At 51.7% G+C, this 22,225-nt stretch overlaps 1 protein-coding gene and 1 long non-coding RNA gene across 2 annotated transcripts; both read right to left on the bottom strand.

Moving 5' to 3' along the window:
* Positions 1–1,002: 1,002 nt before the first annotated feature.
* LOC132541805 (uncharacterized) lies at positions 1,003–3,644 on the bottom strand. The gene is made up of 2 exons (XR_009552884.1): positions 2,938–3,644; positions 1,003–2,882 (listed from the first exon to the last, which is right to left on the bottom strand). It is a non-coding gene; the product is annotated as an uncharacterized LOC132541805 (long non-coding RNA).
* A 1,400-nt stretch (positions 3,645–5,044) lies between these two features.
* Positions 5,045–22,174, bottom strand: DCAF7 (DDB1 and CUL4 associated factor 7). Its single transcript, XM_007527655.3, has 7 exons — positions 21,914–22,174; positions 13,303–13,461; positions 12,405–12,516; positions 11,612–11,730; positions 9,107–9,316; positions 7,595–7,712; positions 5,045–5,482 (listed from the first exon to the last, which is right to left on the bottom strand). Exons 1-7 carry the CDS (start codon positions 22,049–22,051, stop codon positions 5,310–5,312), a joined length of 1,029 nt encoding a protein of 342 aa, XP_007527717.1. The 5' UTR covers positions 22,052–22,174; the 3' UTR covers positions 5,045–5,309.
* Between the last annotated feature and the right edge of the window lie 51 nt (positions 22,175–22,225).

Genomic DNA, 22,225 nt, shown 5'->3' with positions numbered 1-22,225 from the left:
TCGCGGGCCGCTTGGCCCCGCCCCAAGGAACCCCAAGAGGGTTCCTGAGTTCCAGAGGGGTTCCTGAGTTCCAGAGTTAGAGAGAGTGCTTGCGCCGCCGCAAAGAGACAGCGGAGTTCTGTTTGGTGATTAGTTTGTCTTAGTTTATGAATCGTTGTTCCGAATAAAGAAATACAGCTTCCCTGCCCAGCCGTTGTCTCCGCGTCTCTGTTACCCGCCCGGCAAGAGCCTACGAATTTTAACAACATTGATTTCTGATGGTTTCTGTCCAATAAATAAAGATAATAAAACAATAAAAAAAAAAAAGAGAGGAAGACAGATACCTGCAGCCCTGATCCACCACTTGTAAAGCTTTCCCCCTGCAGGTGGGGACTGGGGGCTCGAACCCAGGTCCTAGCACACTGCAGTGTGTGCACTTAAGCAAGTGTGCTACCACCAGACCCCCTGATTTGGGATTTTTTGAATAGAATTATTTTGCTTCTATAGATATGTACATCCCTTTGCCTTAAGTGCCTTTCTCAATTTTGGGAGCTCTCTCCTACTCAGCCCTCAAAATCTGAAGGGGAAATCAACAAGAAAAGACCAAAACCTGAAGGGCAGGGGAGACAGCATGATTATACAAAGAAGATTTTCATGCCTGAGGCACCAAAAGTCCCAGGTTCAACTCCCCAGCACCACCATAAGCCAGAGCTGAGCAGTGCCCTGGTACAATAATGAAAATGAAATAATCTAGTTCAGGTTATCTTTCACCTCAGGGAGCTTCCCCCAGCCCCCTGGGCTATGTGCTCACTTCTTCCTCAGGGACCCCTGGGAACTGGAACAAAGCTGGCAGCGACAGTGTACCTGGATGTTTTTTCCTGATAGACTGCTGACAGCCAGCAGGTCAGCCCAGCACGGAGCGGGCACTGTGTGTGTGACGGTGTGCAGAGTGCGACCCGACAGCCGGCCCCTCTGGAGCACACCCAGTGGCGGCACGGGAAGAACGGGATTCCTCACAGGCAATTCGATCTGTACAAGTTTAAGTTTTATTACAAAGTATGATGGGCAGAAAATACGGAACTTCTTATACAGGAGGCTGAAACAGAACGAGAGGGTGAAGATTAGGTCTGATGTACTCAGGAAGCAGGAAGTCAAGTCTTACGTGTAACTTCTCAAGCCACTTTCAGCGGAGAGTTACTAGTGGGATTCCACAGCACAGTGTTAGGATTTTATTACAAGCCCTATGTACAATCATTCCTGTGAAAACACGTAAAAAAAAAAAATGGTTATAGTAGTTTTGCAAGGGGCAGCTTCCTCTTCACCTGATCACAGGATGCCACAAACCTATAGTATAGAGAAAAAGCTAAAATATGTAACAAGGAAGAGGGTTTAGACACACCAGGCTCGAGCAGACAGACACTGATGGGCTGGCGGTTGCCATGCCAAACAACACGAAACCTCCTCCTCTTCCTACAGAGACTTGTACCATCATGCTACGAGTTCACGCTTGGAGAGGAAGTGGAAGGTCACTGACGGGGTCACAGAATACAGAGGAACCAAAGCAAGTCAAGGCCTTAGCTTACCAAGTCTCGAGAACATACTGGACACCATAGTCCACCCCAAGGAGACGCCGTCCCACAGGTTCACATTCCCTGGGCTGCCCCCAAGCCGGTGCCTGCGTGTCTGCAGCAGTCACACAGACTCCAGCGCCTTCTGCTCAGGCTCACACTCCCATTAGCTTGTTTCTGGTTTCGGCCTCTCCAGGGAAGCGCCGCATGTGCATGTTAAAGAGGGACATCTACAAAGTAGCCCGAGAGGACCCGGCCTGTCCGTGGGGCTAGACATCTGGCTAGGCACGAGCAGCAACGCACACCAGGAGCGGAAGCTGCAGGTGACAAGTCGCTCTGCAACGGGACACTCTAGTGACCCGGGCAGTACAGAGATGGCCACTTAGTTCAGCTTCCCTCCTCAGAAAGACCCAACTGAAGTGGCAACTGTGACCCTCCTTCCTGTCCTGGAGAGCAGGGGGGAGGGAGAGGAGAGGGAGAGAGGCTTCTACTTCTCTCCACCCACCAGGCAGGCAGGCGGCAGTGTCAGGAGAGCTGCGGGGGAGTGGGCACCGCACTCAGCCTGTGTCTGGGTAGCTCGGCCTGGGAAGGGAAGGCCCAGAACAGGGTACAGTGGAAAGTTGAGTGGGAGAGGAGAGGAGATGGAAGGGGAGGTTAGCATGGCTGTGTTTTCCTTGACCGCTGCTTCTCCCACTCTGCACAGGCCTGTGGCCAGACATGACCCGGGTCAGTCCCAGGCTGCTCAGCAGACTGCCACCACTCAAGATCACGCCTGGCCACGCTGCTGTGGGAAGGGCACCTCCTGTCCTCAGCTGCACCATAGGGACAGATGCCCAGCGAATGCCCAGTGGGCTGAGCTGAGGCCAAGGGCACAGTCACACTCCACAGCTACATGAAAACCTCAGTGCTTTCTTACCGAAGCCTTCCTGCCTTTTAATATTTCTTCCACTGACCTACAGAAATCGCACTTACTTTCCTCTTATGCTCTAAACCCCCTCTGAAACTTTCAGTCATCAAACTCTTGTAGGATTCTCCACCTGTTTTTGTTTCTTTTTGAGATCCAATCTTGGTTCTGATGAAAAAAAAAAAAATCTCACCCAGTTATCTGTTATTTTCCCTCTTCGTGTCCAATCCCTGCCGCTGAATTCCTTCCCTCAAGAAAGTTCCAATTTTCTTAGGTGCAAATAAAGTCTCTTGTTCAACAGCTCTTTGAAATGTGGATCCTGAGGTCAAATTACCAGCCTGCCCTCTTTCCCTCAGAGCACACAAGAAAAACAAAGCGCTTCAGCTCAGGGGCCCAAAGCAAGTCAAGAGAGCTGAGCACAGGCAAGTGGCCTCCCTGGGAGGGGCTGGCTGCTCTTCTCACCCTGAGGGAGGGCAGATTCAGAACCTCTCCCTCGGTCAACAAGACAACCAGACACCTGTTTCTGAATCTGTAAGAGAGCTCTGCTTTGTGGAGCGTAGCTGGTTAAAAGGGTTGCTGAGACACATGCCTACAGAAATTCCCTCTGTCGAAGGTCAGAGTGGAGAGAGAGCACGGGGGCTTCTAATACCAGTGTCCCTGGAACTGGGAGGAAGTTTGCTTACGGAGTCTCCTCTTGAGCCCCAAGAGGATGTCGGAAAGATGACACCCATCGAGAATGGCTGCCTTCCAGAGAAAGTCGCCGCCTGACCTACACACATTTTGATTACGGTTCGTGTTTCTGGCAGGCTGTTTCAAGTTCCACTCGACAGTCCTACATCACTGGCAGGTCTAAATGCAGGTCAAGAGCAGAATCTGATCCCAGGACTCAGTGTGGCTGAGCTCTGCCCCAGCAGGACCAGTGCCGTCTCCACCCCGACCTCCATTTCAGATGTGTCCTGGTGCTGGGGACGCAGTCTGCAGCCTCACGCGCGTGCTCTCCCACAGAGCTACAACCTCGGCCTTCCCATCAGACCCTTGTCCACAGGCAGGAACCAGTGGGATCCACGGCGACAAACATCAACTGAAGTAAGATCAGTTGCCCCTGGGGGAGGCCCCCACAAGCAACAGAAACACAGGGTTTAAAGAGGAGTCTGGCCGACGTCTCCACGTGATGCAGATCTGACGGCGACTGTGTGAGTGTCCGCCTCAGACAGACGGCCAAGAATCTCAGCATCAGTGTAAGACAATCAAACGCAGGAGACCTGGCTGGAAAAGAGTCTTGCCGTGGGACAAGCCCTGTGTAGTGAAGGAAGAGTTCTGACTGTGGGAGTCTAAGTCCGCCTGCTCCTGAAGCAACTGCTCGAAGCAGAAGAGTCGGCAGGTCAGAGTGCAGTGAGCTTGTTTCTCGAGAGCCCACTGGCCCCACACAGCCTCTAGGCCCTGCGCTCTCTAGACGCGGCAGAGATCAGCACTTGACAGACAGTGAACCAAACCACAGCCTCCCCCCTTTCAGGATGCCCCATGCTCTGCCTGCCCAAGGACTAATCTAATGTTGGAGCCACATGCAAACCCCCCCCCCCCAACGGAACTCACTGTGCTAACGGAAACACACTTGCAGCCTCCAAGTCTAATCCTGCTCAGAACCTCAGCTGGGGGTCGGCAGCCCGGTGAGTGTGGACCAAACTCTTACCAGATGATGCTGGGTCTCTACAGTTACTGTTTTTAAATTCACGTGAAGACTAGGATCGTCACAGACTGCCAGTCTATTCCTTATAGAAGTCGACAGTCTCTCACTCTAAGGGAGAGCCTGTCAGGGTTAGACACGGACTGTATGACTCTCGAGAACTCACTTCAGAGCAGTCACAGTGGCCAACATAGGGTTGAGCGCCCGTGTTACAGTGGCTAATATACCACCAGCCCCAGTATACCTGAACAAAGAAAAACACCAAGTTCAGCTTGTAGCTGCTCTTGCCTACTGTTCCCGCTGAGGAGTGGAGTGGAGTGGGGTGGGGTGGGGTGGAGTGGGGAAGAAGACTTGAAAACCACATACTGAAATGCTGCAAGTCCCGCCTTCCTCAGACCGCTCCCCTCGAGTCAGGCAGCGGCTCAGCGTACTTCAGCGGGGAAGGACAGAGGGACTTGGAGGGGAGAGAAGGCTTCCATGTCCTTCTGGGGCCCAGAATGCCCTTGAGAAGAGCCAGGTTGAGAAGTGTGGAGAGGCAGCTGACTTCAGAGCACCAGGGCGCGCTGGGACTCCAGGTCAGGTGTGTTCCCTTAGGCAGCGATTCAAGAAGGCAAACTGCTCGCGGGGGCTGTGGGGTCAGTGAGGCAGCAAGGGGAGAGAGGAAGGTGCTAGCAGGGGGCCGGGAAACCAAGGAAAAGTTCTTTCCATAAAAAAAAAACTAACCTGATAAAAGACACATAGAGTTGAGGAAGAGGAGAAACGATTGCAGATGGGTATCTGTTCCCACCTGAGCTCTACACGGATATGGACAGAGGGATACAGGGTGTCACCTTGGGCGGCAGACAGACACGGGCAGACGGATCCAGACACAGCCTGCAGTGCTCATTAACATGACAGGTGACAAACAAATATACAGAAAATTTTAATCAAGAAACCAGAGGAGAAGAGGGGAAGAGAGAAATCTTAAAACTCAGCCCTGGGCTGAGAGGCGCCACCCAGCACCGAGTCCGGCAGAGCCACGGGCCACCGGCCGGGAAGCCCCAGCGCAGCTGCTGGCGGTGGCGGCTGCACGGCGAGGCTCACTGGCCGCTGGAAACACCCTTCTTCTTACTTTGGGGGTGGGGCGGGGCAGGAAGCACGCAGGCCCTGCCTCGTGGGCGCGGTGCCACCAGCACTACACTCTGAGTATCTCCAGGCAGTTGTTGTAGCAGATGGCGATCCAGTCGGGCTGCGTCGAGGCCCACTGCACATTGTTGATCTCCCCCTCGGCTGTGTAGGCCAGGATAGGGTCCTCGATGGCGCGGGGCATCTGCTGGATGTCCCAGATGAGGGCCTGATGGTCATCCGCTAGGACAGAGACAGCCAGGAGTCAGGGTCACAACTCCGGTGTGAGAATCACCATCCTGCCCGGGAGGTGTGTGGTGTGCGGTGTGCGTGTCTGTCTCTAGACGCATGTACTCTCCACTGCTCCAGTCAGAGAGCTTTACTTTACTATTATTTTTAACCAGAGCATGCTCAGCTGTTTCATGGTGAGGGGGACTGAACCTGGGACTCTGGAGCCTCGGGCATGAGTCACTTTGCATAATCATCGTGCTTTCTAACCCCACCTGAAAAAGGTTTTATTTTAGACCCAAAAAACGCTAAAGTGTACCCACTACCATGTGCAAGGACCCAGGTCCAAGCCCTGGTCTCCACCAGCACAGGGAAAGCTTCCTGACTGCCGGAGTGGCGCCAGAGCTGTCTCAACCCCTCAGAGCACTAAAATCCTTCTCCTCAAAAGACAAGCACACATACTTCCACGACAGAATCCAAGTCGCTGCGCCAGGCAAAGGCAGCCCTGGGAACACACGGGCTGCAGCCTCAGTCCTTCATCTCTACAAACAGGCTTCATCCCTCCCCCGCCCCTCTCTCCACACCACGGGGGAGGGCTGGGAAGATCACGAGATAATGACCATGTCAGACCACCACCTAGGTACAGGCCCGCCTGCCCCTCAGTGAGAATAAACCAGGAAAAGCTCCCAGCCTTCCCAATAGTGCTACAATGGCAGCAACCCACCAGAGTACAAGACCCCTTTGGCTCGACAATGAAGAGGGGTCACTAACGGTCAGTGAAGAGAGGGACGTGTGTGCTTAGGGGGAAATGCAGCACTGAGCCAGACAGGAGCGGAGCTCTGTGAGGTCGGAGTGGACCGGTGTGTAAAGAGAGGGCCATCCGTCCTGGGAGGCGGGCGGTAGCGCAGAGGGTTAAGCACACGTGGCGCAAAGCACAAGGACCAGCATAAGGATCCCGGTTCGAGCCCGCGGCTCCCCACCTGCAGGGGAGTCACTTCACAGGCAGGTCTGCAGGTGTCTGTCTTTCTCTCCCGTCTTCCCCTCCTCTCTTCATTTCTCTCTGTCCTATCCAACAACGACATCAATAACTACAACAATAAAAAAGGACAACAAAAGGGAATAAATAAATATTAAAAAAAATAGAGGGCCATCCGTTCATATCAAGGGCATGTGTGTGCATGAGTCCAAGTAGAATGGCCTGGAAGGGGACACGCCAAATGTGCTAGAAGCCACACATGACATGTGAGTGGACTGAGATGGACATGAGACAAAGACAAAAGATGTTCACTTCCTAGACCTGTATTTTTTAAATACCTTGGCATCTTACTAAAGACATGTTATTTATGGAACAAAGACACAATGACAATGACAGTGTATTTTTAAAGGACTCTTTTTAAAATCTGCTTTCCCCTTTTGTTGCCCTTGTTTTTATTGTCGTTGTAGTTATTATTGTGTTGTTATTGATGTCGTCGTTGTTGGACAGGACAAAGAGAAATGGAGAGAGGAGGGGAAGACAGAGGGGAGAGAGAAAGACAGACACCTGCAGACCTGCTTCACTGCCTGTGAAGTGACTCCCCTGCAGGTGGGGAGCCGGAGGCTCGAACCGGGATCCGTACGCCGGTCCTTGCGTTTTGTGCCACCTGCGCTTAACCCGCTGCACTACCACCCGGCCCCCAAAGGACTCTTTTGGTTCGCCAAGTGGTGAGAAGGAAGTTAAGTCACACACCACTGATGAGAGCACGCCTCCAGGAAGGGCAGGCCCTTCTATGTGTCCAGAATCACCGAGTCTACCACAGGGGAGCTGCTGGGAAAGTCCAACCCAGGCAGTCCTGAAGGTTGTTACCTTCAAGAGGCTTCTCCAGTCTCCTGAGTCAATGTGAGCTTCAGTGCAGCACAAGTAACAGGCCTAGCGCTGATGCCCAGTGTAACAGTGAGTAAGAGGTGTTCTCACACCACTTAGAGCATCCAGAAACTCAGGCTGCTTCAGTTCACAGGTGTAAGGAGGCTCGCGGCCGAGTTGCTTTGTGCATCTCTCTCAACCCGCTCTTGGGAAGCAGTAAGGATTCTGATTCTGCGGAGTAAGAGGGCCTTTGTGCTGGCCCTCGTGCTCTCCCCCAGCAGGGTTACCTGCAGTGCAGATGTGACAGGACGAGTGCGGAGCCCAAGCAATGCCGTTCACACAAGCTCGGTGGTTGTTTAACCTGGCAACAGGTGTGCAGGGGACTCGGACGTCCAGAATCACTACCTGCAGGGATGACAAGTATGAAGAAATCCCAGGAACTTCAGGGAATGATAATTAAAAAAAAAAAAAAGCAAACAGTTCGAGCCCCCGGCTCCCCACCTGCAGGGGAGTCGCTTCACAGGTGGTGAAGCAGGTCTGCAGGCGTCTGTCTTTCTCTCCCCCTGTCTTCCAACATCATCAATAACAATAACAATAACCAACAATAAAACAAGGGCAACAAAAGGAAATAAATATTTAAAAATTAAAAACAAACAAAAAACCACCACCACCACCAACAAAAAACCCAAAAATAAGATACAAGAAAAAAAGTTAAGCATCATCTATTCAGTTAGATTTAACAACTATTAGAGACAGAGTCTCTGTCTCCCACCCCAACTGGAAAAAAAAAAGCTACAGAACTGAGGAAAAAAAGATTTTTTTTTTTTGGGGGGGGGGTGCAGGCAGCAGTGCACCTGACTGAACACACACACTACCAAGGTGCAAGGACCCAGGTTCAACCCCCTGGGCCCCACCTGCAGGGAGGAAGCTTCATGAGTGGTGAAGTGCAGGGCTGCAGGAATCTGCTTCTCTCCCTCTCCCCTCTCAAAGAAAAAGAGGAAAAAATGACTCTGGTAGTTTCCTGTCTGTATTGTAATACAAGGCCTTTAGACAAGATAGGGCAGGAGCTGGTAACATCAGTTTAGTTAACCCACCAAGTCCCACTAGACACATAAGCTGAGAGTTCTGGGCATGTTCAGCTGGAGAGAACCAAGTTTCCCTCCAAAGCAGAAGTCTAAGATGCAGGCTTCACCGGAATTCACATTAGTGAATAAAAGCAGGAGAGAAAGCGGGAGAGAAACAGATTCCTGCAGTCCCCAGCCCTGCTTTTCACCACTCAAGAAGCTTCCTCCCTGCAGGTGGGTCCTGGGGGTTGAACCTGGGTCCTTGCACCTTGGTGAACATTAGTCCCGCTAGTCCCTCCGCTTTCTATCAAGTCACAGGTCAGAGAGAGACGGAGAGGTGTGTGCATGTCTGCTAAGCTGAACCATCCAGCTCACGGAGAGGACTCCGTTTCTCTACTGAGCACCATGAGCACAGGGACTGCTGGACTTTGTACATTTTTTTCTTCCTCCAATACCAAACCTTTATGGGCTGAGGGTTAACTTGTCCTAGACCAGACTCTCTTGATCCTGGCACTATTGATAGCTCAAGTGGGAAGTCTCTGCTGGAAGGGCTGTCCCTTGCACTGGAGGATATGTAACAATGTCCCTTTCCCCACGCACAGGGACAACTAAAAACATCTCCAGGCATTTCCAGAGACCCCCGATGAAGAACACCCATCGAGAGTCACTTCTCTCGATCAATCAAGCCACGGTGGAGCTAGGCGATGGACTATTTTAGCCTGGACTGGGACTCACCTCCATCCCATCCATGGCCATAGTGGCCAGATAGTTGGGGTCCTGCTTGTTCCAGCAGAGGCGGAGCAGTGGGTGGTGCTGTGGGTCTTCGTAAATGATGGTGCTGTGTTCTAAGTGGCGGAGGTCAAACATCCGCACTGAGCCATCAGCACCCACAGAGGCGAACATGTCCCTGCCGCCCCCAGCCCGGCTGAACGCGATGTCATAGACCTGGTGGAGAAGAGCAGAGCGAGGGTTACTCACAGACCCACCAGGGGCCTCGTTTCGGCCCATCTGACACAGGAGGCAAGTGAAGCCCAGTGTCTGTGAGCACTGGGCCCGTCTGAGCGCTGTAACGTCGGGACTTTCCCGAGAGTGGAATCATTTTGCTATCGAGATTATCAGCCTTCTTCCACAATCACACTTTCCAGGTCTTCTTCCTGCAGCACCTGTGATGAGCGCACAGAGCGCATGTGACCTAGAAGGCGGTGCAGGGTAAAGTTCTGAACTCTAAGCTGAATTCCTGACACTGTGTGTGTCGGCGTGATGCCCTGGTTCTTTTTGGGAGAGATGTCACAGCACTGCTCCATCATTCATGGACCTCCCCTTGGTGCTGTTCATGGTGCTCCCATGTGGTGCCAGGGCTCGAACCCGAGTCCTCATGTATGGCAAAGTGTGTGTTCACCTGGCCCCAGGTGAGTTATTAGTAAAAGAAATTGGTGGGAGCTGGGGAAGATAACATGATGATGATACAAAAAATCTTGCAAGCCCAAGGCTTCACTGAACCAGGTTCAGTCCCTGTACCACCATAAGCCAGAGCTGAGCACCAGGCCAAGCTCCTTTTCACTGCTAAGCTCCCCATTCCCTCTCAATTTTCTATCTTACTAAAAAAAATGGTAGTGGTGGTGGGTAGACAGCACAATGGTTCTGCAAAGAGTCTCTCATACCTGAAGCTCCAAAGTCCCAGGTTTGATCCCCCATACCACCATAAGCCAGAGCTGAGCAGTGCTCTGGTAAGAAAAACAAAGCAGCAGCCATTTGCTAGCCGAGAGTATTTCTGGGCTTCCTCACTGGTCCTCTCTGCAGCACTAACTCTCCCTGTACTCGCAATTCAGTGGAGTCAAGCGCAGTCTATCGTGACAGGCCTGGAGCACAAAGGATAAGCACCTACAATGACAGCACACTCGCCAGCTTCACATTCTGCCGGTCACCTTGAGCTTCTGCTCTGGGCCCAACATGTCCTTTTTACCTGTATAGGTAAGAACACTACTAGATTTAAAGAAACAGACACCAAAATAAACACGAAGAGTGATCCAGAAAAAAAAAAAAAGAGTGATCCAGGAGGCAGCGCAGTGGATACAATGCCGGGCTCTCAAGCATGGGGTCCTGAGCCTGACCCCCAGCAGTGCATGTGCCAGAGTGATGTCTGGTTCTCTTTCTCTTTCTCTCTCATAAAACAAACAAACCATCAAAGGGAACACTAGCCTGGGCAATCACAGTACTGGGAGCCCGCAGTGGCTCTGAGAGGAAAAAGATCACGGCCATTCCCATAACCACCCAGAAGAAAGCTTCTCGGACTAAAATACAACATAGGTCCCCTTCACTTTTCATATATGTGTGTGTGTGTGTGTGTGTGTGTGTGTGTGTATTGGTGGAGTCAAGTGCTTGCTCATTTGCCATTCGTTCGTTCATTCATTCATTCAGACACAGAGGGAGAGACCCCAGAGCTCCCGAGCTCCCCCTGCCGCCATGGCGCCTCCCAAGGGGCTTGTCTCTGGAGAGCTATCTCTCGGGGCTACTTTTCCAATAAAAGCACAAGAAACACGACAGCAGACTGTGACACAGACTTCCAAATGGTATGAGGTGAACTAGCAGTTCGTTTGAAAGGGTCACAGGAAATGGAAGCCCAGGCTCGCCTGCCAGGCGGTCTGCCTGCTTCCTGCTTTCTTTCCCTCAGAGCACAGCACTGCTCAGCTCCGGCTGAAGGTGGTGCCAGGAATGGAACCTGGGACCTCGCAGCCTCAGGCATCAAAGTCTTTTGTAGAACCATTATGCTACCTCCCCAGTCTCACACATTACTGTAATATTTTCTACTTGACGAAAAGACATTACATCATTCTCGAGTAAGTGGCAAAGTAGTGAGAAACAGTCTGACCTCTCACACAGAAGGCCCAGAAGCACCTGAGGGAAAGAAAATGAACAGCATCGGAAGTTGGGCGGTAGCACAGCGGGTTAAGCACACGTGGCGCAAAGCACAAGGACCGGCATAAGGATCCCGGTTCGAGCCCCCGGCTCCCCACCTGCAGGGGGGTCGCTTCACAGGTGGTGACGCAGGTCTGCTGGTGTCTGTCTTTCTCTCCCTGTCTTCCCCTCCTCTCTCCATTTCTCTCTGCCCTACTCAACAACAACGACATCAATAACAACAAGAACTATAACAACAATTAAAAAAAAAACCAAGAGCCACAAGAGGGAAAATAAATAAATGAATATTAAAAAAAAAAAAAAGAAAATGAACAGCATCATTACCTCTTTGTCATGGGCGATGAGTTGGGTCTTGACGTGACCAGACACCAGGTTCACTCGTCCCAACACTTGCCCCGTCTCCAGTCCCCAGATGGTACAAGTCGTGTCAATGCTGGAGGTTCCTGAAAGCAATGCAGCGGCTGCTTGGAGCCAGGTTCCCATGCCACGGTCTGCCGGCTCGTCTACTCAACACGCCACAGATGCTTCCTCAGAGAGGAAGCTGCTGAGAGCGGCCAGGGGACAACCATATCCAGTCCTGACCCTAGGACCGTAGACTTTACTGGAGGGGCAGGCTGCAGCGCTGAAAAGCCCGACTCACAGAAGGACTTAATAGCCACGCCCCATATTGCCTTCTGCTGGGGCCAGTGGTGCCCAATTGTCCTCAGGCCCAATTCTGAATCTGAGGAAACTCATGTTAGCCTCTAGAACAGAATACTCATAGTGGCTATGCAAAAAAGATTTTTGTGCCTGAGGCTCCAAAGTCCCAGGTTCAGTCCCCCATACCATCATAAACCAGAGCTGAGCAGTGTTCTGGTCAGTCTTTCTCTTTCTAATAAAAGACAAATAAAAACATGTGGGGTCAGGTGTGCACCTGGCTAAGCGCACACATTACAGTGCTCAAGGACCATGGTTCCCTCCTGCAGGGGGAGAACTACACGAGTGGTGGTGAAGCAGGGCTGCAGGTGTCTCTCTGTCTCTCTCCTCTCCCATATCAATTTGTCTCTATCCAATAATAAATAAAATAAGATAAAATAAAAAAGGATAAAAACAATCAAATACCGTTCCACAACTTTACCTAAAAGATAAGGGTCCACCTCATTCCAGTCAAAGGAGGTCAGGGGAGCACAGAAGTCTGAGTTCTTGTTATTGTTTAGCAAACATTCCAGCCTGGTCTCTGTTTCACCAACCTGAAGGAACAGTCATTATAAAAAATAATCAGCTAGTGTTGTCGTAAAAACCCCCGAAAACCCAGTGTAGACAGTTAGTACACATAAAACAGGAAGGCAGAGCTTCTCTGACATGAAGAGGACTCAGATGAGAACTAAGAGCACTTCTTCCCAATCTTTCTCTGCTGCCCAGCGTGGTTCTATGAATCCCCCCATGGGAGGCACACAGGGAGAGACACCTCACAGGACTGAAGCTTCTTCAACGTGGCGGGGACCAGCTGAAAGCTGCGTGTGTCACAAACATGGCAGAGCAGCACACTCCCGAGTGAGCTACTTGACTGGCCCTCGGTGTGGTTTCCGGATTCTCACCCCACTCTTTCTGGGGCAGAGGCTGCTCCTCTTGCCCGCCACACACACCCTGAATCTTGCCTGCCGACACGACCCTTTCAAGCACAGCAAATGCCACCGACACAAGGTGAGAATCACAACCTACTGCCACCAGAGGCGATGCCCAGTGTTGTGTCTGATTTACTCAAAGGCGTCTGTCTCGGGTGCAATCGGAGGAAGAGGCCTCAAGTGTCCCTGCCCCGCACGAGGCTGCTTCAGTCACAGGCCCGACTGCAGTCAGGGGCCTCAAGGAACGCTGGCTCAGTTTACCGGAGACCCCTGCGGGCGGCGCATGAGTCCAGACCCGCTCTGGTCCGTGTCTCCTGCGCTGCGGTGGCCCTGCTGCGTCCGGGCCCAGCCCGTTCCCTGTGACTCCACTTTTCAGCCTCAGCTGACGGGCGGCTGCCAAGCCCTGCTTACCCTCCACACGCGGAGATAGTCGCCGCTGGTGGCCAGCAGGTCTGGATACACGCCTTTGGTGTCAGGGATCCACATGAGCTTTGTGGTGGGGTACGGATGGTCAAAGGTGTTCCGGCAGATAAACTCCGAGCTCTCCTCGTCTAAACCAACAAGCTGAACCTGCAACGTGACAAAATGGAGCCGATCAACGTGTGCTTTCCTGGAGCAGCAGCAGTGGCGCCAGCCCAGCGCTGCAGAGGCAGAGGAGGGTTTTATGGCTCAATTCCTGAACTTTTTCTAAGTATTTATTTATTTACTTTCCCTTTTGTTGCCCTTGTTTTTTTAAATATTTATTTCCTTTTGTTGCCCTTGATGTTTTATTGTTGTAGTTATTGTTGTTGCTATTATTGATGTCGTCATTGTTGTTGTTAAGACAGAGAGAAATGGAGAGAGATGGGGAAGGCAGAGGGGAGAGAAAGACAGACACCTGCAGACCTGCTTCACCGCCTGTGAAGCGACTCCCCTGCAGGTGGGGAGCCGGGGGCTCAAACCGGGATCCTTACACCGGTCCTTGCGCTTAGCGCCACCTGTGCTTAACCCACTGCGCTACCGCCCAACTCCCCTGAACTCTTGCTTTAAAAAAAAAGCATTTATACAGCCTGGTGGGGGCGGGGGCGGGGGCGGGGGTGGGGGCGGGGGTGGGGGGTGTTGCAGGGAGCAGAGTTGCAGTGTTGGATTCTCAGGCGTTAAGTCCTGAATTTGAATCCTGGCATCACACGTGCCAGAGTGATGATTCTCTTTCTCACATAAAAAGTAATGAAATCTGGGGAGTCGGGCTGTAGCGCAGCGGGTTAAGCGCAGGTGGCGCAAAGCACAAGGACCGGCATAAGGATCCCGGTTCGAACCCCGGCTCCCCACCTGCAGGGGAGTCGCTTCACAGGCAGTGAAGCAGGTCTGCAGGTGTCTGTCTTTCTCTCCCCCTCTCTGTCTTCCCCTCCTCTCTCCATTTCTCTCTGTCCTATCCAACAACGACGACAACAACAATAATAACTACAACAATAAAAAAACAAGGGCAACAAAAGGGAATAAATATGTAAAACAAATATTTAAAAAAAAAAGTAATGAAATCACCAAGGACCAGAGCTTCGCTGACACGCACGGTGCGGGGGATCGATAGGCCTTATGCACACAAGTCCTGTATTCTGTTTGCTGAACCACCTTCTCTGCTTAAGGACTTCTGAATTCTTTCACATTTCTAGATTTTTTTTTTTTACTGGAAGAAATTATTTTGCTAAACCAGTGCCTCTGATATTTTATTTTGCTAAACTGTGGTCTGATAGGTTTGTTTTCACTGCAAATTAGACTTAACAATGGGACTTCCTGTCATAACCTTAATCCCACACCTGACCAAGGCCAACTATCAAAGACCTAGGCACTGGAACAGAAACTCCAAAATCTCAATGTTGGCGTCACCTTCACTGGAAGTGGAAGGAAAAGGGTTAGGCGAGACGGGCCAGGAAAAGAGGGGCGAATACTGGGGGACTGCACGCGTGGGCGCGACTCGGAAGAGCGTCGGAATTCTTATTCCATCAGCACAGAGCTGAGCTGTCCGGCCCAGGGTAGAGAGGCCCACTAGCCACCAGAGCTCTAGAAGGGCTCCTATAAACAATAAAAACAGCACAAAAGCATGCCATGCGTCAGGACACTCGATTTGTGCATTAAAAGGCACAGAGTAGGAAGATGGAGCAGAAAACACAACTTAACCAAATGTTGTCGGCAGGAGACCCACCTAACACAACAGGACAAACACAGACTCCAAGTGAAAGGCTGGAAAACTACCATACAGGCGCCAGGTGGTGGTGCACGTGGCTGAGTGTACAGTGCACAGGGACCCGTGTTCAAGCCCCCGGTCCCCGGCTGCAGGGGGAAAGCTTCACAAGTGGGGTTTCTTCTCTTCCTCTCCATCTCTTCCTTCCCTCTCAATTTCTCTGTCTCTATCCAGTAAGTAAATAAAGATAGTATTTTTTTTTTAAAAGAAGCTATCATACAAACTGATGGACCACAAAAAGGGTCATCACTACCCTCGTTTCACTGAGGCACAAAACTGGGAAGAGCAGGACTGAGCGCTCAACCCAGGCTGTCTGACTCTCAGTTTGGACACGACTGACTTTCAAACAAGCAAGAAGCAGTGCAGGGCAGGGTGGGCATTACAGAATGCTGGTCTGGTGTTTAACTGGAGCTGCTTAGCTCTGGCCCAAGTATGTGTACATTTTAAGACCCCCGAATTCTCCCGGTCCCTCTAATGAGCGGAACATTTCTCCACAATTGTTAGTATGACCAAAATCAGTTAAAGCAAAAACGTTTTGAGAGTATGAGCTGGCTTTTTCGGTCTTTTCCACCTGTTCTTTCTTCAAGCCTATTGGCCTATGCCTGACTCACGAGTGAGTGCCAATGAGTGTGCCGGGAGATGCCGTCACACGAGGTGAATTCTGTCTGCACTGTGCCCTCCACCCCTGGGCTCAGAAGCTGGTCAGTCAGCTCCGGCTGGTCACATCCCTACAGAGCACACCTGCTCCTTGTCGCGATCACTGCGGGAGCCAGGGGCTGGCCAAAAAGCAATTAAAGCGGCGACATTCTGATCCAATGGTTCCACGAAGGAATTAGTCCTCCGACTGTCTAGAAAAACGAGAGGAGGAAGTCAAAAGCAGAAGAGTTTTGTTCCTGAAGACGTTCTCGTCAGAACTGACGGAGCACTGCAAAGTTCTAAATTTCTTTTTTTTTTTTTAAGTTTTTTTTTTTTAATTCCCTTTTGTTGCCCTTGTTTTATTGTTGTAGTTATTATTGATGTCGTTGTTGTAGGATAGGACAGAGAGAAATGGAGAGAGGAGGGGAAGACAGAGAGGGGGAGAGAAAGACAGACACCTGCAGACCTGCTTCACCGCCTGTAAAGGGACCTGCCTGCAGGTGGGGAGCCGGGGGCTCGAACCGGGATCCTGACGCCGGTCCTTGAGTTTAGCGCCACCTGCGCCTAACCCGCTGCGCTACAGCCCGACTCCCGCAAAGTTCTAAATTTCTATCAGAAATCTTTCTGTGGACTACAGCACTTCTTTCTCTTCTTGCTGCCAGTGCCCCGCTAACAAAAGCTCCAGAAGCACGAAACAATGTGCGTGTTTGGTGCATACCCAGGGAGGCAAGGACACTATGCCCAGGTTTGCGGCTCTGCAGCAGGGTAACTCAGGAAGCGGCACCGCAAGTATTCTGCTCACCCCGGGTGTGTTTCAGGTAGCAGCTGGCCCTATGCACAAACTCCAGCAGCGTTCTTTCAAAAGCAGCTCTCCTTAGACTCTCACAAACAGCTCAGATAAGTATTAGGGCAAAGTAAAGCCAAGTCACCCTAAAATTTCTAATTCGAGGCCAACTCTGAAACATGGAACTTCTTATTTTTTTTATTTTTTATCTTTATTGATTGGATAGAGACAGCCAGAAATCTAGAAGGAATGGGGTGATAGAGAGGGAGAGAGACAGAGAGACACCTGCAGCCCTGCTTCACCACTCATGAAGCTTTCCCCCTGCAGGTGGGGACCGGGGGCTCAAACCCCGGTCCTTGTGCCCTGTAATGTGTGCGCTCAACCAGGTGCGCCACCGCCCGGTCCCAACATGGAACTTTTATGGAACAGACGCCCAGTAACTATTAACCAACCTTCCCCCCAAAACAGGAAATTACACCCACTTAGAATTGTCAAAACTCAGGAAAATACCGCAGCACTGTTGCCAGCAGTTACTGTATCTAAACCAGGAACAAACAACAGCAAGGACAAAACCACCTCTCACGGCTGAGCCCCACAGGTCCCAGGTCCAGCCCTCAGCACTACAAGGCAGAGCTGAGCAGGGCTCTGCAAAGACCATCAACCAACCAAATAACTGAGCATGTAAGCTCTTGATTCTCTCTGAAAGATACAAACATCAACTTTACCTAATACTCATATAATTCTTGAATAAGTATCTATGTTATTTCTTATGAGAGAATGAGGGAGGGAGGGAGGGAGGGAGGAGAGGAGGGAAGGGGGAGGGGGTATCGAGATCAAGAGCACTGTTAAATCTGGTACGGGGAGGTGCCAGGGTCTGAACCTGTGGACACTGGGTCCTGGGTCTTCAGGCGTCCACCCCCCCCCCCCCCCCGCCCCGGTTACTGCTGGGCTCGGCGCCTGCACTACGAATCCACTGCTCCTGGAGGCCATTTTGTTGCCCTTGTTGTTTATCGTAGTAGCTATTATTGTCATTGTTGCTGTCGTTGTTGGATAGGACGGAGAGAAACCGAAAGAGGAGGGGAAGACAGGAGAAAAAGGCACCTGCACACCTGCTTCACTGATTGTAAAGTGACGCCCCTGCAGGTGGGGAGCCGGGGGCTTGAACTGGGATCCTTGAGCCGGTCCTTGCGCTTGGCACCAGGTGCGCTTAACCTGCTGCGCTACCCGGCCCCCTGGCATCCAAGTTCTATGCTCCAAGAGGCTGAGCTGTCTCTCTAGCTCCCTGGCTATATTTCAGTTACAAGCACAGTAATGATGATGGTTAAATAGCCGTTCTAGGGGGTCGGGCAGTACCACAGAGAGTTAAGCACAAGGCCTGCGTAAGGATCCCGGTTCGAGCCTCCGGCTCCCCACCTGCAGGGGGATCCCTTCATAGATGGTGAAGCAGATCTGCAGGTGTCTAGCTTTCTCTCCTCCTGTCTGTCTTCCCCTCCTCTCTCTATTTCTCTGTCCTATCTAAACGACATCAATAACAACAATAACTACAATAACAATAAAAAAGAAGGGCAACAAAAGGGAAAATAAATACATATAAAAATAAAATAAAAATAACAGTTCTAACCCACTCTGTGCCAGGCAATGTTCCTAAACCCACGGCAAATATTAACTCATTTCATATTACTTACTACCCTCATTTTATTGATGAGGAAACTGAGGCACAAGAGTCAACTTGCTTATAAGACACAAAGTACCCCAACCTGCAGGGGGGTCGCTTCACAAGTGAAGCAGGTCTGCAGGTGTCTGTCTTTCTCTCCCCCCTGTCTTCCCCTCCTCTCTCCATTTCTCTCTGTCCTGTCCAACAATGACGTCATCAATAATAACTACAACAGTAAAACAACAAGGACAACAAAAAAGAATAAATAATTGTAAAAAATTAAAAAGAGGGAGTCGGGCGGTAGCACAGCGGGTTAAGCACACGTGGTGCAAAGTGCAAGAACTGGCGTAAGGATCCCGGTTCGAGCCCCCAGCTCTCTACCTGCAGGGGAGTCGCTTCTCTGGCAGTGAAGCAGGTCTGCAGGTGTCTGTCTTTCTCTCCCCGTCTTCCCCTCCTCTCTCCATTTCTCTCTGTCCTATCCAACAATGACAACATCAACAACAACAACAACAATAAAAACAACAAAGGCAACAAAAAGGAAATAAATATTAAAAAAAATTCAAAAGAAAAAAAAAGACACAAAGCTGAGAAGGAGCAGGACCGAGAGCTCAACCCAGGCTATCTGTAACAGCTGTCTTTGTGAGGAGCAGCAGAACCAGGCTTACGCAGGCAGGTGCCGAAAGAGCCCTCTCAGCAGATGGCACAGCATCCTGGGCAGCGCTTCCAGTGCCATCTGTCTCTGCGTTACCTGAGTGGCCACTGAATGCAGGGGTGGGGCCCTGGAATGCCCACGCTCCTCAGGGACTCGCCTACCACACACACTTCAGACAACCACCGTCCTAACACCATGCTGTTGCATCCCCCAACAGAGACCACAACGAGAAGAGAAAACACAATCACCGCGAATGGGCCTTTCACTGCAGGTGTAGCCGATGGACTCTGGTTCGTGCTGTGACTGCATTTACTCGGGTGACAGAGTATCAGGGAATCGAGCTGTTTTGGAATGGAAATCTGTACGCCAGGAAAATGTGATCCCACTAAACATATACACCCTTTCACCTTCTCTGCTTCTTTCTTTTTCTTACTGCTGCTAGGGCTTCACCAGTGTAGGCCAACTTGTTTATTTTTCTTTGCCTTTATTGGGAGGACCAGTGGTTTACAGTCAGTGTGAGATAGTCGTTTGTACATGTGTCACATTTCCCAGTTTTCCACATAACAATTCAACCCCCTCTAGGTCATCTCCTGCCATCATGTTCCTGGACGGACCTGAACCCTTCCCCCACCCCAGAGTCTTTGGTACAACAGACCAAACCCAGTCCTGATTTGTGTTTTCTTTTATTCTTCGACTTTTTAAAATTATTATTACCAGGGAGTCGGGCAGTAGCACAGCAGGTTAAGAGCAGGTGGCGCAGAGCTCAACGACCGGCGTGAGGATCTTGGTTCGAGCCCCCGGCTCCCCACCTGCAGGGGAGTCGCTTCACAGGCGGTGAAGCAGGTCAGCAGGTCTCTGTCTTTCTCTCCCCCTCTCTGTCTTCCCCTCCTCTCTCCATTTCTCTCTGTCCTCTTTAACTACGACGACAAACAATAGCTACAATGATAAAAAAAAAAGGGGGCAACAAAAGGGAATAAATTTTAAAAATTATTGTTAGTGATTTAATAATGATCGACAAGACTCTGGGATAAGAGGGTACAAATCCCAACACCAACTTTCTTTATAGATACATGATTTATCAATTAAGGGAGAAAGTGAGGGAGAACCAGAACATCACTCAAGTACATGATGCCAGGGACTGAACTCAGGGCCTCACGCTTGAGTCCAATGCTTTATTCAGTGTGTCATCTCCTGGGCCACATCAGCTCAACTTTTCAGAGAGAGAGAGAGAGAGAGAGAGAGAGAGCTGGGTCACTGCACCAAAGCTCCCCCATGCAATAGTGCTCCATTGTGGTGTTCTGGGGGCTTGAAGCTCAAGCAAGAGTGTGACAAGCCTTCCCAAGTGAGTCAGCCTGCCAGCCTCAGGTACAGCATCCTCCACTGTCATTCCGCCTCATCACTTCAACGCTACAGTAATAACTACACTGGGGAGTCTCACTGAGGAAGTCAGGACTCGCCGACAGCACCGTGACTGCAGAAGGCTCTCACACCTGGGACTCTGAGGTCCCCAGCATCACACAGCCCAGAGCTAGCTGTTAACTCTCTCCATGAAAATCACAGTTAAACAGCAGTAAGTTAACAAAGAACACATACTACCCACCCCGGCGGCACTTTGCTATGTTTTTGCTACTACTGTTCACAGTCCTCTGTGCTTATGCATTTGGGGACATCGTCCCGAAGACAGACTACGGGGTCACGATAGCCACAGGCTGTGCAGAGTCCTGACCCACACAGGTGAGGCACACAAGCAGTTTGCTGACACTGCGAGGCCGGAATCCGGGGAGCGGGCTGCAACTAGCTGCTGATGCTTCTCCGGGGACCACTTGGCTCAGCAGTAAAGGCGAGGGGGGTTCACAGGCAGAAGAGGAGTCCAGCCCGGCGCTAAAGGACAGGGCAGGTGGGTCAGACTCCTGCAGCTGGTGTTCGATACCAATTGCCCCGACTTTGCCAGCAGCCTGACAGAGGTCCGACCAGGAGGGTCACTGTTTACCCCAAACGACTCTGGACAAAGCCAAGACAGATGGTGGGGTGTAACTCACTGGCAGAGCTTCCTAACAACAAAACCAAAAAGCCAATCCCCTTGAAAGGCATACTCTACTTTAAAATAATGTGCCCTCAAACAATAATTCTATTTTTTAAATTTAGCTGATTTTTAAGATTTTTACACTACTTTAACTTTTATTTGCTAAGAGAGACACTGAGGTGTGGAAGGAGAGAGCAGAGACACCCGCAGCCCCGCTTCAGCACTCTGAGTTTATTATCTGTTTCCACACCAGGACCTTGAGCTCAGTGCCAGGCTCTGCCGTCTGCTGTGCGTTATGAGGAAGAGAGGGACCAGCGAGGGGGACAACAGTCACGCTGGCCTGGGCGACACGCTGGCGTGAGCACTGCAATTGCAAACACAGGGTCGCCAGGTCAAACCCTGCACTGCATAAGCCAAAGTGAAGCTCTACTTGCTCACTCACCCACCTTGGGGTCCCCACGAGCAGACCCACCCCCACCTTGTCGTCGTCCCCACCATGCAGACCCCACCCCACCTTGTCGTCGTCCCCACCATGCAGACCCCACCCCACCTTGTCGTCGTCCCCACCATGCAGACCCCACCCCACCTTGTCGTCGTCCCCACCATGCAGACCCCACCCCACCTTGTCGTCGTCCCCACCATGCAGACCCCACCCCACCTTGTCGTCGTCCCCACCATGCAGACCCCACCCCACCTTGTCGTCGTCCCCACCATGCAGACCCCACCCCCACCTTGTCGTCGTCCCCACCATGCAGACCCCACCCCACCTTGTCGCTGTCCCCACCGTGCAGACCCCACCCCACCTTGTCGTCGTCCCCACCGTGCAGACCCCACCCCACCTTGTTGTCGTCCCCACCGTGCAGACCCCACCCCACCTTGTTGTTGTCCCCACCATGCAGACCCCACCCCACCTTGTTGTTGTCCCCACCATGCAGACCCCACCCCACCTTGTTGTTGTCCCCACCATGCAGACCCCACCCCACCTTGTTGTTGTCCCCACCATGCAGACCCCACCCCACCTTGTTGTTGTCCCCACCATGCAGACCCCACCCCACCTTGTTGTTGTACTCCTCCACGAAGCTGCCGAGAGCCAGGCGGAAGCGCTTGTCGGGCCGCACGCTCCAGTTCATGGCGTACACGGTCCAGGGCGCCTCGTACTTGTAGATCTCCTTCCGCTTGCCGTGCAGCGACATGGCGGCGGGCCAGGGACTGCCTGCCCGGACGGGCGGCGGCGGCGACGGCGACAGACAACGGGCCGGGCCGACCCCCGGCTTCAACCTGCCTGCGCTGCCTCAGCACCACCTTCCGTTTGCGACGCCGCCCCTTCCTCCGGGAACGGAAGCCCCGCGCCCCGCGGCGCCGCCGGC

The sequence above is a fragment of the Erinaceus europaeus genome, chromosome 12 (assembly GCF_950295315.1).
Source record: "Erinaceus europaeus chromosome 12, mEriEur2.1, whole genome shotgun sequence".
Taxonomy (NCBI): domain Eukaryota; kingdom Metazoa; phylum Chordata; class Mammalia; order Eulipotyphla; family Erinaceidae; genus Erinaceus; species Erinaceus europaeus.
The sequence above is the reverse complement of the archived record's forward strand: the minus strand, read 5'-3'. Positions and strand labels throughout refer to the sequence as shown.